The sequence below is a fragment of the Nelusetta ayraudi genome, unplaced genomic scaffold (genome assembly GCF_046127955.1).
Source record: "Nelusetta ayraudi isolate G7.1 ecotype Tasmania unplaced genomic scaffold, CSIRO-AGI_Nayr_v1 ptg000009l, whole genome shotgun sequence".
NCBI classification, from domain to species: Eukaryota; Metazoa; Chordata; class Actinopteri; order Tetraodontiformes; family Monacanthidae; genus Nelusetta; species Nelusetta ayraudi.
The window spans coordinates 1,249,782-1,265,305 of record NW_027466059.1 but is presented as its reverse complement, the minus strand read 5'-3'; the positions used below and the strand labels follow the sequence as shown (position 1 = coordinate 1,265,305).

Below are 15,524 nucleotides of genomic sequence, written 5' to 3'. Positions count from 1 at the left end.
CATCTCAGGTTATGTTTCCAGTGAATTAACACCACAGAAATAGCGTGCCAGTACTTGTTCAGTAGAAATGTGGTTGCACACAATTATCAGAGGATAATGTAAAATAATTGAGGCACATTGTCTGTAAGATTTGGCTTAGAAATGATGACAAGAAAAACATTTCACAGCATAAAAGTGCTTTAGGTTATAAACAAGTTCGATCCAGAATGTGATGTAATGAATCATCTGAATAACTACTTTGGGTGTACCAAATAACAAATTGGTTTGGTATTAACAGTCACATGACAATGTTTACCAATTAAAGTCACAACGGAAACATCGAAACTCAAAGTCGATTTGAACGTGAAGAGCTGAAGTGTAAACGAAGTGATAAATGGTAAGACTACGGCACAAGGTAATTTTATAAAAAGAAAAACGACCGACATTTTTAGACAGAAAAAACGGTACCGGAAGCTGCAATGCTTTGCAAAACAACCACACACATCTTTCAAATAATAGTGAAAATAAATAATCTTTTTAAATTTCAAATTTAACGTATATTTCTGAAAGGAAATATTATTACTTATCCCCCCGACACCCTACCCCCACCCCACCCCGCGAAACAGTCGATGAACGTGCAGTGGATAATTTTTATTTCGAAAGTACACACCGGAAGTTGAGGCTATATAACCCGCTAGCTTCACGGCTAGCTCTCGCGCATCGGTCCTAGTCGGCACCTCTCGAGTTGGGCAACAGCAGTGCATCTGCGCAGGGAGCGAGCAAGTTGCTGCATGGATTTCCCGGAGCTGCAACTCAACTAAAGGTAAACTTTGAGACCACCTCAATAGAATAACACATTTGCCCTACGCGTGTCACAGTTATTGCCTGCTTGGGTTCGGTTGGAACACTCGAGTTGAACGCGAACGTGTGTGGATAAGAGTGTGGCTTAAAACTTGTTAATCGTCGGTTTGTGAATCGCTGCTCCACATCCACCGAGGTCCCCGTCGAAAAAAACAAAATCTCGCAGACAGCGAGTGGCCCCCCAACCCCTAAAAAAAAAAAAAAAAAAAAAAAAAAAAAAAGTGGGGGGGGGGAAATGTATCCCGAACGCCTGTGTTTGTCGCCGCCTTTCAACCGTCTTCCCCCGGGGAGCCAGAAAACGTTTAACCGTGCTCGAAATGGAAGCGTGTAATTGAGTTTGGTCTGCGGCTGACGGTGTGTAGTTACTCGGGGTCCCGGTCGGCAGCAGCAGCAGCAGCAGCAGGCTGGGGTAGCGTGGTGCGTTCAGGAAGTTTTTTTTTTAAATTTTATTTTATTTCTTAAAATCCTCTCTCCCCACTTTGCGTCGTCCGCTGCAAGGGTTGTCTGCAGAACTGTCGGGGCTGCCAAGTGCCATGGTGGCAATGACTTGACCGTGCTCCCGTACCGTTGGTTGGAACTCCTCCCGCCGCGGACACGAAACGCTTCGTCCGACGCGCCGTGAACACTCGGCTGTGTCCGCCTTGCCGAGCGCCCCGCTGCTTCTGGCACAGATTTAATGTAGGGGAGGGGGCGAAGAGGCGTTCGAGGACACTCGTGTTTGTAAAGTTGCCAGGGAATCGTGTCGTTTTGCTTGTTAAGTGTGCTTTCATTGTTGTTGTTTTTTCCCCTTAAAAAAAAAAATTCGAACGCGCTGATACTTAGGAAATTCTTGGGAAAACTCCTCCGTTCGTTTTCACACTTGACTCGATATTTTTTTTTTTTTTTTTTTTTTTTGTCGAGCTAAATTTAGCAGGGCTTCATCAGAAGCTCGTCGACTAGGACTCCACGACTTGGGAGGCAAACAGATGGAGCTTATTGAGCAGCGCTCCATCAGTAGCTGTTGAAAATGTGCACTGAGTCATTGGCTGCTCCTGAACACTTTCCAAGACGTCTTGGAAAACTTTAGCTCCCTTTGTTGCAAAGTGACTACCGCCGAGCCTGTAGCTGTGATGTTCCCTGGCAGTGATCACCTGCAATGTGTTCTGCAGACATAAACTGTAGTGGAGGCACCAGCAAATTGTAGTATCTCTCTCTCTCTCTCTCTCTCTCTCTCTCTCTCTCTCTCTCTCTCTCTCTCTCTCTGATCATATAACAGTACTTGGTCACACAATCTGTTTCTTCCGTTGAAACAAACAAGTTCCCATTGATCCACATGGCTCGCACAGATGACAGTGAATGAAGTGTGGTATGTCTGCGATCAGCATGTGTTGTCTAATAAGTGACTTACTGAGATAAGTTGACTTACTGAAAAGGTAAAAACATTGTGAGTTTGTCTTTCTTATTTGTCTTGCTAATTGGACGTCGGGAACAAAGATATTTTATAAAGGTAAAGCTGAGGGTGAGAGTTTTTGACGTGCACGTTGGTTCTTCCTTTTGCTTCTGCGATTGTACTGTTACCTTTGAAATTCTCAATGCACCGTACGTCAAAGAAGGACAAAAACCGAGAGGTTAAATTGCTTGAGCCCATGACTGCAGCCCTTTTCCTGTCACCACTGCTGTGACTTTGCCATGGCACAAAGACTTCTCTCCCCTCACCGTGGATCACTCAAGTGTGTTATTCATTCTGGGCCTGGAAAATGGACTCTTCTCTCTCGCCCTGGTGGCCCCCTCGGCAGCTTTGCTGTGCCCCCCTCTGCTTGTCGTGAGGGTGTTTACTTTGCGAAAACCCTGAAACTTTTTTCATCTTTCAAAAAAAACAAACAAAGGAAAGGACGCATTCAGATCATCCGTCCAAGTTCTTGGTGAGGCTTTAACATCGTCCTGAATAGGGATGCAAAGTATCGATTAACTCATTAGTTGTTAGTTGATTGACGTTATCGGTCAACGATTAATTGATAAGTGGCAATTTTTTTTCATGAGAACCTAAATTTCACAATGAAAAATGTGTAAGGAACACATTATTTAACCCTTAAATAATGTTGAGGTTCCAATGTGACCCATTTTTACATTAGAGAACAACACCCTAAACATTTTACCTCTGACTTTACGTTGACTTCTAACGGGTCACATTTCAACTTTTAAAAAAAAAAATTTGTTTAAAAGTAGCTTGTTCTAGGTATATTATGACCATCACAGTATCTTTATAATGATATTATCCAGCTGTGCAAAAATGTTCAATATACTGCGACTAATTTAGTTTAATTGATTAAATTCGTAATCGACAATTAATTGATAGTCAATTAGTTGTTAACATCCTTTGTCCTCAAGTAGAATTAGTGATGCCACGTGGTCCCAGTGTTCATACTGGGGAGGGATGGTAGTTGCACAGGGGCGTTCTCAGCCGTCTTTGCTCTCTGTACGACTGCCCCACCAGAGGTTTGTGCCACACTCTTGCGAGTGTGATGGAAAGGCGACTTCGTCCAGGGCGCTGCGGCTAGGCCAGCTGGCTGTTCTCTGACTGCTCCCCGACGGTCTAATATAACCCCGAGCCGAGCCCAAGATAACCACCTGCAGCCGAGGACACCGAGCCACTTAGGCAAACCGAGGGCTTTGCCGTTTTAATCAGTCATAAGCTCTTTATCTTGAGCTGAGAGCGTTCTCCCGTGTATTCTCCTTGTGTACTTGGATTCTAAAATAAAGATAAATAACGCTTAGCTACTGCATATGTTTTTTTAAAGAGATTTATTGGATTAGGTTGCAGATGTTGTACTTTTTTGTTTTTTCTTAGCCAGCTCTTTCTAATGGGGAGGGCCCAGAGAGCTTCTATATATTTTTTTCTTGCCTGAAAAGGTTTTCGGAGGGTTTGTGAGGGAGCTCATTTTCTTAAGCTGTGTGTCGTCTTCAAAGCATTATGTGCCGCCGTCGCTCCGGTATCGCGTAGCCATGAACAATCGCAGGTATGCAATCCGCACAATGGTTGTCTCTCACTCCGGAACGGTGCAGAAAACTCCCAGTGAGAACCTGCTGCGTTCCGGTTCCCATGCCAGACCTGCGTCCCTCCACTGCTCACTACTATTTTGTTTACGTTTTCTTTCAGGCTGATTTAAGCTTCCTTTAATTCTGCTTTGCCGGCAAATCGAATAAAACCTTTTTTCTGCCCTTGTGTCGCACAGATTGCCTGAAGGTTTAATGTAAGCTGAGCTGTGGGCCGAGCTGTTTCCTATTGACAAGGTCCGTGCTGACTGCCTCTCAGTCTCCGTGTGAACTCCAAATTCATTTGTCGGATCTGCACGGTGTGTTTCGTTATCTCCGGGCAGACACAGGAATCATCTGGGCCCTCCGCATTTACTGCCGACGCGAATGTGTCCCATATGCGCTAATCGTTGTGAAAACAGTGAGCTCATTTGTTGAAACAGGAGGGGAGGAAAGAAGTGTTATTGGTTAAAGAAATTTATCGCTGCTGCTGGTGGTGGTGGTGGTGGTGGATGGAAGTGGGGGGTTGTTTTTGTCGTTTAAAGGAAAAACAACCAATCAAAACCAACACACCTGCTCCCGGGCTGGGAAAGAAACCTAACAATCGCTGAAAAGCAACACCATTAAGGTCTCCATAACTCACTGGTTAGTGGGTGGAAGGGCTGAATATTAAGGGACCTGCTCGGCATCTCGGTGACAGGAAGCAGAGGAGTGCAACCGCTTTCCCAGCACACCGCAGGCTGCAAGGTCAAAGTCCACCAAGTTTCCCTGTAATAGTGGCTGCAGCCAGCTGGGCTGGGCAGAAAGACTGCTTGCAGGCCTCTAATGGGCCAGTGCCTAAAGAAAAGATGCCAGCTACTCCAGCGCCAAGGAATGTCACCTCTGTGACATCATTATCTTTTAGCTTCAGCGTTTAAGACTTTGTTCTTTAAGTTGTTGTTGTGGCTGCTACAAGCAAGTTGCCTTTTTGATAGCGATGTAAATCGATTCATTCATTAATCGTTAGTTGATTGACCTCATCTATCGATTAACGATTAATTGATACACAGCGATTTTTCCTGAGAACCTAAATTTTACAATGAAAAATGTGTAAGGAACTCATTTTTTAACCCTTAAATAATGTTGAGGGTCCAATGTGACCCATTTTTACATTACAACAGTAAAACCCACATTTCAACTTAATAAAAAAACAAACTACCCGTGTAAAAGATGTTCAATTAAGTGCGACTAATTTAATTTAATTTAGTAACTTCTTAATCGACAATTAATCAATAGTCTATTAATTGTTAACATCCCTTCTTGACAATGAAAACGAATGACAAGGGGGAAAAAATGTTTTCCAAATGGTTTCATGGAGACCAAACGTCATCATTTAGTTCCTTTTCTGCCTGACATCTCCCAGGGCTTTAAGGCCCTTCAGGTGATTGAGGCTGAATTTAAAAAGAATGCTCTAACTGTTATTAAATTGAGCATCTCTCCACTCCACTGTCTGGGTTCTTTGGACGTCTGGTCCGAGTAAAGACGTGACTGCTCCCCGTCCTCCCCTCAGTCTGTCTGGCATCGCTGTGGCTGCGCGTGGGTGCGTTTTGGCACCGCCTCAGTTCTCCAGTTGCTCGCCTGTGCCAGCGGCTTCTCTCTTTAATCCTAATTTGCAGCCCTGTATTTTAGTCATTCAGACTTGAGCGCTTTGCGACACAATGTGCAAAGTATGCCAGCCGCTTTCTGTTTCTAAAAGCGGCATCACTTAGTAAATTATAGGAGCACGTGAGCAGCTTTCGCCGGGTTCCCCTGGAATCGGTGACTGCTGCTTTACCCTGAGTGATGGAGGGATACTGTTTTTATTGTCCTCGCGGACAAGTCGGCATCACAACCGTCGCTGAACTTGTCATGTGGCGTTTAATCTAATATTTGTTTAGAGCTCTTCACCACCACACACACTGCTGACAAAGCGTGTTTTCCTTTTTTTCGCCCGAATGTGCATGTGTGCTTTTACGTCTTGTGAGTGAACCCTCAATAAGGTACTCGCCCCACTGTGCCTGTCTCATATTAATGTCAAAACATAAATAATCCTTGTGAAAAAGTCTCTCTTGTAGCTCTCGACAGTGTTCTGCCAAGTTTTGGTGTGTTTTTTTTCTCTGGAAAGCAAAGTCGAGTTTTTTTGCAATGGAAATATGCCCTGGTTTTTCTTCTTTTTCAGTCCATTTGAAGCGGCCTTGAAAGTTTTTGCTTGTGACGGTTGACAATAGTGAGTCCAATTGTGAGTCAAAGTTAAAAATACTACTTTCTATAAGGCTGACAAAAAAATGGGCTTGTTTCTGGTTTTTAGAAGTGGAAACTTCTAAAATCCAGAAAATAAACGCATTATACCTTTATGTATTTATTCATCAATTGCTGTGTAACTTTGAAAAGAGGCGAAGAACTCCAAAACAACGTGGCTCACTCGCCTCTCCCCTCCCAAGGAAGCTGTGAAAGTCACGACAGCCGGCTTGCGGTGTTCCGCTCTCGCATTTTAATTGAATTTGCTCACTTGTTTCTGCCGACGTGGTTCCAGTGCGGACGAAAATTGCGTGGCATTGGAGGCAAAACAGCCTCCGGTCGAGCTCTCACGGAAAGGTGGGGGACAGACGGGCAAAACGAGTCCTTTGCTCGCCCGTAATCCTCCGCAAATTGAGAAGCGCTGCGCTCGGACCTCGACGTGGCTGCAATAACCACCATTCGGAGTTCACATGAGTCAAGTACAGGCCCCGGAGCGGGGATCACCCGGGATTGTCCCGTTACATTTTCCCATGGCGATAAGAGCACAACCAGATGTCAGCCGTGCGTGTTCGCACAACGTTACAAGCGTTACTACAAAATATGTGTCTTTGAAGCCCCACAGTAGTTGGCTCTTTATTGAAATGACTCTTATAACACTGGAAGAATGGATGGAGTACAGCTACCTTATGACTTACTGACCAGTGATATAATTTCTTCAAGTTCGGTGGGCCAGATTAAAAAAGCTTAAGCCATAGTTTGCCCATGCAAACCGAGTATGGAGAGAGGCAGATCTTTAGAGCCCCAGGTCGACGAGTGTGCCAAATTATGGCCAACCCCGCCGCCTGCCTGATCATTTCTCACCAAATTTACCAAGAGAACCAGGCGGGAGGGGACGGCAAAAGGTTTCCAATTTGATTTAGCCCTCTTTGAAGTCGGGGTGGGGGGGGCGGTGAGGGGCTTGTGAATGGGCAAAATGTCACATTATGAGACACCAGAGCGTTCTTTTATGTAGTAAGCTGAAAGGGATGCTATTGAGCGTTTGAGGGAGCCCTTTGATATGTGAGATGCTCCGCGCCTTGTGAAAGGATCAAGCTTATAATTCACGTCAATATGGGTGGGTGTGCGAGCGAGCGGGGGAGCTTTGATGCCTGCTTCAGTCCGTTCAGCCGCGTTTTGTCAAAATGTTTAGTGCGCCGGGCTTGCGGGATCGGCCCCGGTGGGGACCCACCGTGGACCACTTGTTTCTGAAAAGGTGCCCGTGTCCCACACACACTTGGCTACAGTGTGTGTGAATTAGATCCCAAGTTGTGGGCACCCAACCGGAGCAACATCATTTCCGAATGTGATGACCCCTGAACGAGGTTCAGAGTTGAAAGTTAACAGTTAATCCATAATCGATTAATTGTTGTCACCTGTATGTACTGGGATGGTTGTAATATACCTAGAACAAGTTACTTTTAACCGTTTTTTTTTTTTTAAAAGAAAAGTGAAATTAAATTAATTACAGTATCAACTTAAAGTCAGAGGATAAATGTTTAGGGTGTTTTTACTGATCTCTAATGTAAAAATGGGCCACATTGGACCCCTCAACATTATCTAAGGGTTAAATAATGTGTTCCTTACACATTTTTCATTGTGAAATTTAGGTTTTCAGGAAAGCAAATAGCTGTTTATCAATTAATCTTTAATCAATCGATAAGGTCAATCAACTAACGATTAATTAATTAATCGATCATTTGCATCCCTAGTAGGCACTGGTGGAAGCCCACTTGCCCACACACTTTCTAATGAGAAGGAAACGACAATCTACTTTTGGTCCATGTTTTAGTTAAACAGTTAGTTAAAAAATGCTGCTTAGCAGAATAGGTAAAGCAGAGAGAGAGTTGCTGAAAGTGGTAACTAAATAAATATAAAGGCTAAACTTTAGCATTTAGCGTTTCCATCTGCTTCAAGGGTAAAAAAGGGGGTTGGATGTGAAGCAAGAGTGACTTCTGTAACGTGAGCTGAGCTGCCAAGCGATAAACTGTGGTCAGATCGACCGCTGCTTGGTCTCCAGAGGACACAAGGACACATAAGCTGAATGGGAAATTGTATATAAACACACTCAAGACCTTTTGTGTGAAAAAAAAAAAAAATTGCAATTTTTATTTCAGGCGCACAAAAAAAAGAACAAATTCCCTTAAAAGATGAATTCTAAGAAGGTGCCGCGTGAGATGGCCTTGCGCCACTAATGTAAAGTGCAAAGAAAAGAAAATGACTGGATCCACTAAATTTGGATTCTTGGACTGGAGGTAACAATAAGCCAAGAGCAGACAGATTAATCATCAATGTGTTTTTTTTTTTTGGTAACTTTTAAGCCAGTTCCATTTAGAACTTTCTGAGCCATCAGACGTTGACCTTCAGTCACAAAGATTGGCAGTATGCGGTCTATCTTGAAACCCTGTACACTGAAAACATTTTGCTCTGTCATTGACGTTCTTTAGGAGTGGAACACTTTTCAAAACCTTGTCTGGTGTTTTGTGCAAAGAAAAAAAAGGACTGCCAGTCACATCAGGGCACCTCCTCTTGGAAATATGTACATACACAACCCAAGGGCAGATCTGTGGTGCTGATCAAAATAATAAAATTCTGCTCTGTTTGACAAAGGCAAGCAAATAATCGCTTGGGGATTTGTCTTGTTGTTTCCCCCTTGTTTTTTGAGAGGGGGAGGCGTCATCTAAACCATTTTGTTTTGGCTATGTTTAGCATTTGTCTGCGTGCATTTTTGCCTTGTCGAGGGGGATGTTCGGCATTTTGTTATTCTCCTACAAGGCCCCCGAGTTGCTCTCAGCGTTTTTTGAAGTGGCTTTGGGTCAGGGGCACGCCAATAATGATGTGTTTCAAAAGAAAGTCTTCATGTTTGGCTAAGTTTTGTGCCTCGGAGTGTAATGGGGTGTTCCAAGTAATACTAGAAATCCAGTGCGAAGCCCTGGAAGCCATGTTAATTAAAAACGATTTAAGCGAGGTGCGTGTGTACAAGGTTAAGCATGTGGCGCGTGGGTGGGTTCCTGCCTGCGTGCGTGTGTGTGTTGTGTGTGTGTGTGTGTGTGTGGTTGGACAGTGCGAGAGGGATCGGCTCTCGTCTCCTCCATCTTTCACCATCTGGTTTTGCGCAGCGTTTGACCGAGGCGTTAATCATTGCGCCTTGGGGCCACTGCTGCTCCAGCAACAGCTGGGGTAAGGGAGATGGACTTGTTGATGTCCGTCTGTCCGTGTGTGTGTCTGTCTGTCAGTCCCCCCCCCATTTCGCCGCTGTATTTACTGTATCCACGCGGCTGGAATGTTCACGAGCTCGGCGTTTCCAGTTTCTCGGGGAAAACAGCTGGACGGGCCTCCCTGGCACCGTTTCACGTCTTCCCAGGCGACGGCCTCGGCTCTCAGCTGCCCGCAGGTCACTTGGTGCTTAAGTGCCTTCTGCTATAAATGTATTTAGTTTTTAGTTTTGTTTGAAAAATAAAAAACCCATTTAAAATGCTTGAAGTGAAACCATAAATAACCGTGTATCATTGTGTTCTCGGTCGTCTAGGTCATTGTAGTGCTTTGAAATCAAGTTAAAGGCGACTGGACTGGTCTCGGTATCTTTACGATATTTCATTTGTCAGTCAAAGGGCTTCTTCTGTTCCTAAAAAAAAAAAATTGAATAGAGGGTCCGCTGTATTTACAAGTTTTCCTTTTACTCCGCCAACAAAATTGTCATCTGTCTTATCGCCGCTAAGCCTGGCCATGACTCACGAACATGACATGCTTGCTATACAAACACAGCTGCAACTGTCTGAGGAGATTAAATGATCAAGTTGTAATATTTCATGACTGAAAATAAATGTGCATAAAGAACGGATCGACAACGCTCCTAAAGAGTTGATAACCGGGAGATGGTAACCGGAGATAGTGCTCATAATTCATATTTGCTCAGATAAGAAGTGACTCACTTTATTCTAAGTTCCCACAACATAGTGCTCGTCGAGCATTCCAAGCTGTTAACACCGTGTGTGTGTGTGGATAAGTGCTCGCTACAAATCATTAAAAATACCGCCGCGGCTCCATCAGCGAAGGAGTCTTACAACCACGTAGCTCCTTGTAGTTTTTAAATGACATCTCCGTCAAGTTGTCGAGAGCCGATCGTGCTTCACGAGTCCACTGGGCTCCGCGTTCTTCTGGAAGCGTCGCTTCTTCTCTCGTCGCCCCTCGTCCCGCGACTCTTCTTCCATCCCGACTTTCCATTGTTGCGCAGCCAAAGACAGCGAGCGAAAAGAGCTCCCGTTGTTGCCGTCGTGAGAGAAAGATGTGCATTGAACCGGGCCGTACAGACGCCCGCTTGTTACTTTGTGCATGCTTGTGTGCAGCTGACTGCGTCAGTATTTGGATATGAACAAAGCACAGTGTGAAGAAGCTGAGGGAATCACCTAAGATTGACCCTCGCTGCGTTCAAGAAGAGCCGGTGTCATATCGGAAGCACCTTTTTGTTGCGTGTCGGCAGCGAGGACGCAGTGTAGAATACGCAGCCATCGCTTTGCTATTTGCAGCCGCTGTTATATAGCGAACGTGTTCTAGAGTCTGGTTTAAAGTCGGTCTGATCCCTGCGAGCGGTCTCCTTTCTTTGAAAAGCCAGGCTCGGCGGCGGTACCTTCGTCCGCTTGGTTTACGCAGCGCACAGCTAACAGGTCTGTGGATTACACCGGAGTGCAGCGGAAACAAAGTAAGGGTTGCGAGATATAATGGACTTGTCTTCTGCAGATTGTGTAGCTGTAGTTTGGCCAGTGGTGTTGGGTAAGTGCAGATGTGGGGATTTGGAAGGAAAAAAAAAGTTTTTTTTTCTGTTTGTAGTCGGCTTCAGTTTACCAGTCCGGCAGAAAATTGGCCACCTCTGGGAATCTTCTCAGCTTTATTCCGTCTTTCGCCTTTACCCACCGTGAAAACGTTGAACCAATGTTGACTCTCACCTTGCTGCTCTTGTTGATTCGGCAGTATTTGAGATGGCAACCAAGGTGATCTCTAGTGTGTGGGTCATTTTTCCAGTTGGACCTCTACTGACTGATCTACTGGCTCAGAGTCTTGTTTTATGGTCTTGAGCTTAACTTAATGGCCATTTAACAACCCTGGAGTATCAAGCCAGCGTCCTGTAGGATTTTATGCAATTTGATAAATGACTCAATGTAAGCGTCTCTGCTCCGTTCACCCACTAACAAAGAGATTGCTTAACCAAGCTGTCAACAGTCAAACCGATGGAAAGGGACTGCCGCTCTGCCACACCCATCGGTGGTAATTGTCATCACAGTTGAGGAAACAATGTCCCCAGTGTTGAGCAGAGATTTCCATATGACTGGTGAGCAACCTTTCACCTGATCACCCGTGGAGTTCCGCACTTAAGGCACCTGGGCTGGGCTCAGATAAGTCGTGTCAGTGCTCCCCTTCGAAGTTAACTGATAGCAGAGTTTAACATTTCATGAGGAAACCCCCTCCCTCACCCCCAACCCTGCATCTGAACCCTGCGCTGACGTGTCAGAATCATATCAAGGAGATGAGGTGTCGTACCCGCAAGAGTTCAACCGTCCCCCTCGTTATCCGTGCACAGGAACAAACACGTCAAGCCGCTTCGCTCTCGTACCGATGAACCCACGCGGATTGATTCCTTATTGCATCCTCACTATCCCCGATAGCGCGACAGCTGTGTGAATGTTTCCGCGGCGGCACACAACAGATGGGGGGGCAGTGCAAACCAGAACGCCGGTGGGACTCGCAGGCTCTCTGCAAAAACCCTACAGTAGACTGTTGCGCTATTCGTGCTATGTCCCCCCCCCCCCCCCCCCAGTATAGAGACCTCCTGGAGAATGTAAACTTGTCTGGTCCTCTCGGATCGACGCGGCGCCCGGCGCTAATTTAGAAGGCGCTACGCGCTAAGAGGTACTAGGTATGTGTAGAATCTGTGTGTTTAAGCACCGGCGTCACGTACTTACTTAAAGGTTAATTTGTTGTCGGAGCACACAATGAGTGATTGATCCTCTTCGCCCCCCCCCAGCCCCTCCCCCGCCCGCCGTGCCGTGTGTAATGCGGGTGACATTTCGGCTTTTATTGAGACCCCGCTGCTAGGCGCAGACGAGTGGGAGGCCCCCTCTTCCCCCCGGAGCTCTATTTCTGACAGTGTGTTTTGGTTTCCTTGAGCTTATCACAGCAGGCGGCGGAGTGTCGTCGTTTATGCGCACATATTGGCTTTGGCCCGGACTTCAGAAGTGGGTTTAGTGGAGAAGCCTAACTTTGGATTTAAAAAACAAAAAAAACAAAACCCTCCTCACTGTCAAGTGCTGTTTTTTTCTTCATTATTAGGCAAAGCTACATTCAAGTAAACAACCGTCGCTGCAGTGCGACCAAGAAGGGCCAACGAATGTGTATATATTTTCGACCACGATGTGTTTATGTAGCCGCCATGTTTTGGGCGAGCTGTCAGCTGTTTGGGTAAGTGTGTGGTATGTGTGGAACTCTAGAGGGGAGAACGACGGGGGATGGGTGACCCCATGGATCAGGCTCCCTTTAACTTTCCCTCCTCTGAATCATCACCCATCAGCTATCTTTTGTGGCATGCTTTTTCTTCATGTCTGTATAAAATTAACCTATAACTTCAAATGTGTATAATTAACGCACGTATTTGCATTATCGGGTGTGGCACATCACTGCAGTTACTCCGTTTTCCTGCCGACAGACTCTGAGATTTAGGCGTGTTCCGCATTTATCGTGAAAGCATGTCAGCCTTGGTAGATCTTTTGATAAGCCACGAGTGAGCAAGGCCCAGCTGTTATCTTGTCAAAACTGGATTTCAGAGTTCTCTCAATTCTTTTGATTCCTGCCAAGCCGTCGTCTGTCGCCCGTGCCAGAAGACGTGGTCCATTCTGTTTTTCTGTATTGATCTTTCTCTCTGCCTGGGCCCCCTAGAAATGGAAATTCCTGAACGTCAGTGGCAGTGAAATGGCATTGCTCAACACAGACAGCGAGCCAGCCACCCTCCTCCTTTTAGGCTGCTTCACCCCGTTACCCCCCCGTTATCTAATTAAAAGCTTTTCTATAGTGGGTTGTCCTCAAGGCATGGGACGCATGCGTGGTCATCAGCCTCGGGAGGTGGTGGTGGTGGTGGAGGGTTGACTGACAGCACATGTATGCATGTGTGGCCATTTTTTTCAATTTATTTTTTTGCTTGTTGGTGCTTGTATTTGTTTACACATGTAGTAGGGAAGCGAATTATCGATTAATTCATTATTCGTTAGTTGATTGACCTTATCGATCGATTAACGATTAATTGATAAGCGCCGATTTTTCCTGACAACCTAATCTGTTTAACCCTTAAATAATGTTGAGGGTCCAATGTGACCCATTTTTACATTAGAGTACAGTAAAAAAAAAAAAAAACTAAACATTTATCCTGTGACTTTACATTGACTTCCAAAGGGTCACGTTTCAATTTTTTGTTTAAAGAAAGTTGTTTAAAAGTAACTTGTTCAAGGTATATCATGACCATTAGAAGATCTACAGGTGAATTGCTCTTTCCTGCCACTACACTGTTAAAATTATATTAACTACCCGTGCTAAAAATGTTCAATTAATTGCGACTAATTTATTTTAATCGATTAAATTCTTAATCGACAATTAATCCATAGTCGATTAATTGTTAACATCCCTATCATGTAGGGTTTTGTTCTTCGTAATGGTTGACCTGAATCAGGACAAGGTTTGACGGAAAGGTTTTCAAGCAGCAGTCGTTTAACCGAGAAGCAGGAAGGTGGGAGAGCTGCTCCCTCCTGAGATAGGCAGTCAAACATGACACTTCACAAGTGTAATAGATAGAGGACTCCGGACTCCTAGATAGTGAGAGGGGTGGGGGGATGTGGGATTGGCTCTTCAGACGATATCTATTCATTCTTTGTCTCTGAATCTCCTGTTTTCCTCCGATACATGTATATTTGACAGCACAGGTGAGCGGGTCCCCCCCGCGGCGTAGAGAAGGTTGGTATTTAAGATTTGCTTTGCGTTCGGCGCCCGAGAATTCGCCCCGCAGGACATTTTGCAAAACCATCGCACGTGCGCAAAACGGAGAGCGTCAGGATTCCTCAAGTGCTTTTGGGATTTTCCCCAATTCCCACCTTCACCGGGCTGAGGCGGTTGGAGGGAGGGGACAGAGGAGGGAGGGAGAGATGCAGAGGAGGCGGGCTACAAAAAGAAACAGAACGGAGCTTGCAAAAAGGAGTCGGACTCTGGAGAGTTGGAGCAGGTGGTCACACAAGGCAGCGCCGGTAGGAGAGTGTGTGTGTGTGTGTGTGTGATTGTGTGTGTGAGCGGCCAAATTTGAATGGTCAGTATTCAACCTCGTGAATCTGCAGATTTAGATTTGTTTCTTTGCCTGGTGAGTGTGTTTTTTTTTTTTTCTCCCCTCAGCTCTGTGAGACAGATCTCGTTTGGCGCTTTCACACTTTTTCCTTTAATCTAACTTGTGTGAGAGACGGTGGCGCAAAATAGAAAACCGCACTGTGTAAACAAACAGAGTAATACGCTTGTTTGAGGTATTCATGATTTTTTTTTTCTCTTGTCTTGGTGTTTTTTTTTTGTTTTTTTTTTTAAATCCAGTAGAGGATGATAATTGTAAATACATTTTTACAGTGAATAAATAATTTTACAGTCTTACCAAGGATTTTTTAAAATTCAAATTTGTTCAAATTTGCACAAACCGCTTTCAAATGTGGTTTGTGACTGGCTTATCTGCCTTGCAGTAGCCGGGTTAAAACTAAGGCTGAACGCTCCTCACAAACGGCCTCCCGTCCCAGCGAGCGCGCCGCGTCGATTAAGCCTCCCTACAGATGCGATCGCTCTATTAGCTGCATGTAAACGCACCTGATCGGAGGTGAATGAAAGCTCATTAGCACTTGCATTCCTCTTTATTAGCCTTTTCACCTCGATACAATGGGGTCTTAGGGGGCCGGAGAGCCTCGGTCTGCGGGGAACGATGTTATCAGCGAGGCTTCGCAGGAGGCAAAACTCCATTGTTGTTGTTGTCGTCGTCGCTGCTGCTGCTATTTGCATGTGGCGGCATGATAATGGTCATCCTCACCACGCTCTGATCCCTGCCGGCTCTCTCCAGTCTTCTCTCTCAACTCGCCCACACACACGCACACACACACTAATCCTACTGCCAGTCAAATTCTGGATTTCTCTTGTGTTCACCTGATAAGTCTGTTTCTTGTCAGTGTCTGTGCGTGTGTGTGTGTGTGTGTGCGTGTGTGTGTAGTGAATCATTTTTGCTTTTTATTGCCTATTGTGCTGATTTTACACTGTGGATGATTATGGCGCTATGCGAAGGATCTTTTTTTTCACTTTACGACATTCATTTGCTATGATGA

The 15,524-nt window shown here is 45.2% G+C and overlaps 1 protein-coding gene across 3 annotated transcripts in view; it reads left to right on the top strand.

Annotated features, from left to right (window-relative positions):
- Window positions 1-688: 688 nt before the first annotated feature.
- LOC142883903 (solute carrier family 45 member 3) overlaps window positions 689-15,524 on the top strand; it is a 35,218-nt gene continuing 20,382 nt past the window's right edge. The window contains exon 1 of one of the 3 annotated variants that reach the window (XM_076019224.1): window positions 689-802. Coding sequence is in view for 2 of the 3 variants with exons in the window: in XM_076019222.1 (XP_075875337.1) it covers window positions 14,480-14,533 (54 nt within the window). In the remaining variant the exon portion in view is untranslated. Of the gene's footprint in view, window positions 803-14,455; window positions 14,534-15,524 lie in introns of those variants that run through there. The other 2 variants (XM_076019223.1, XM_076019222.1) reach the window with 2 other exon arrangements.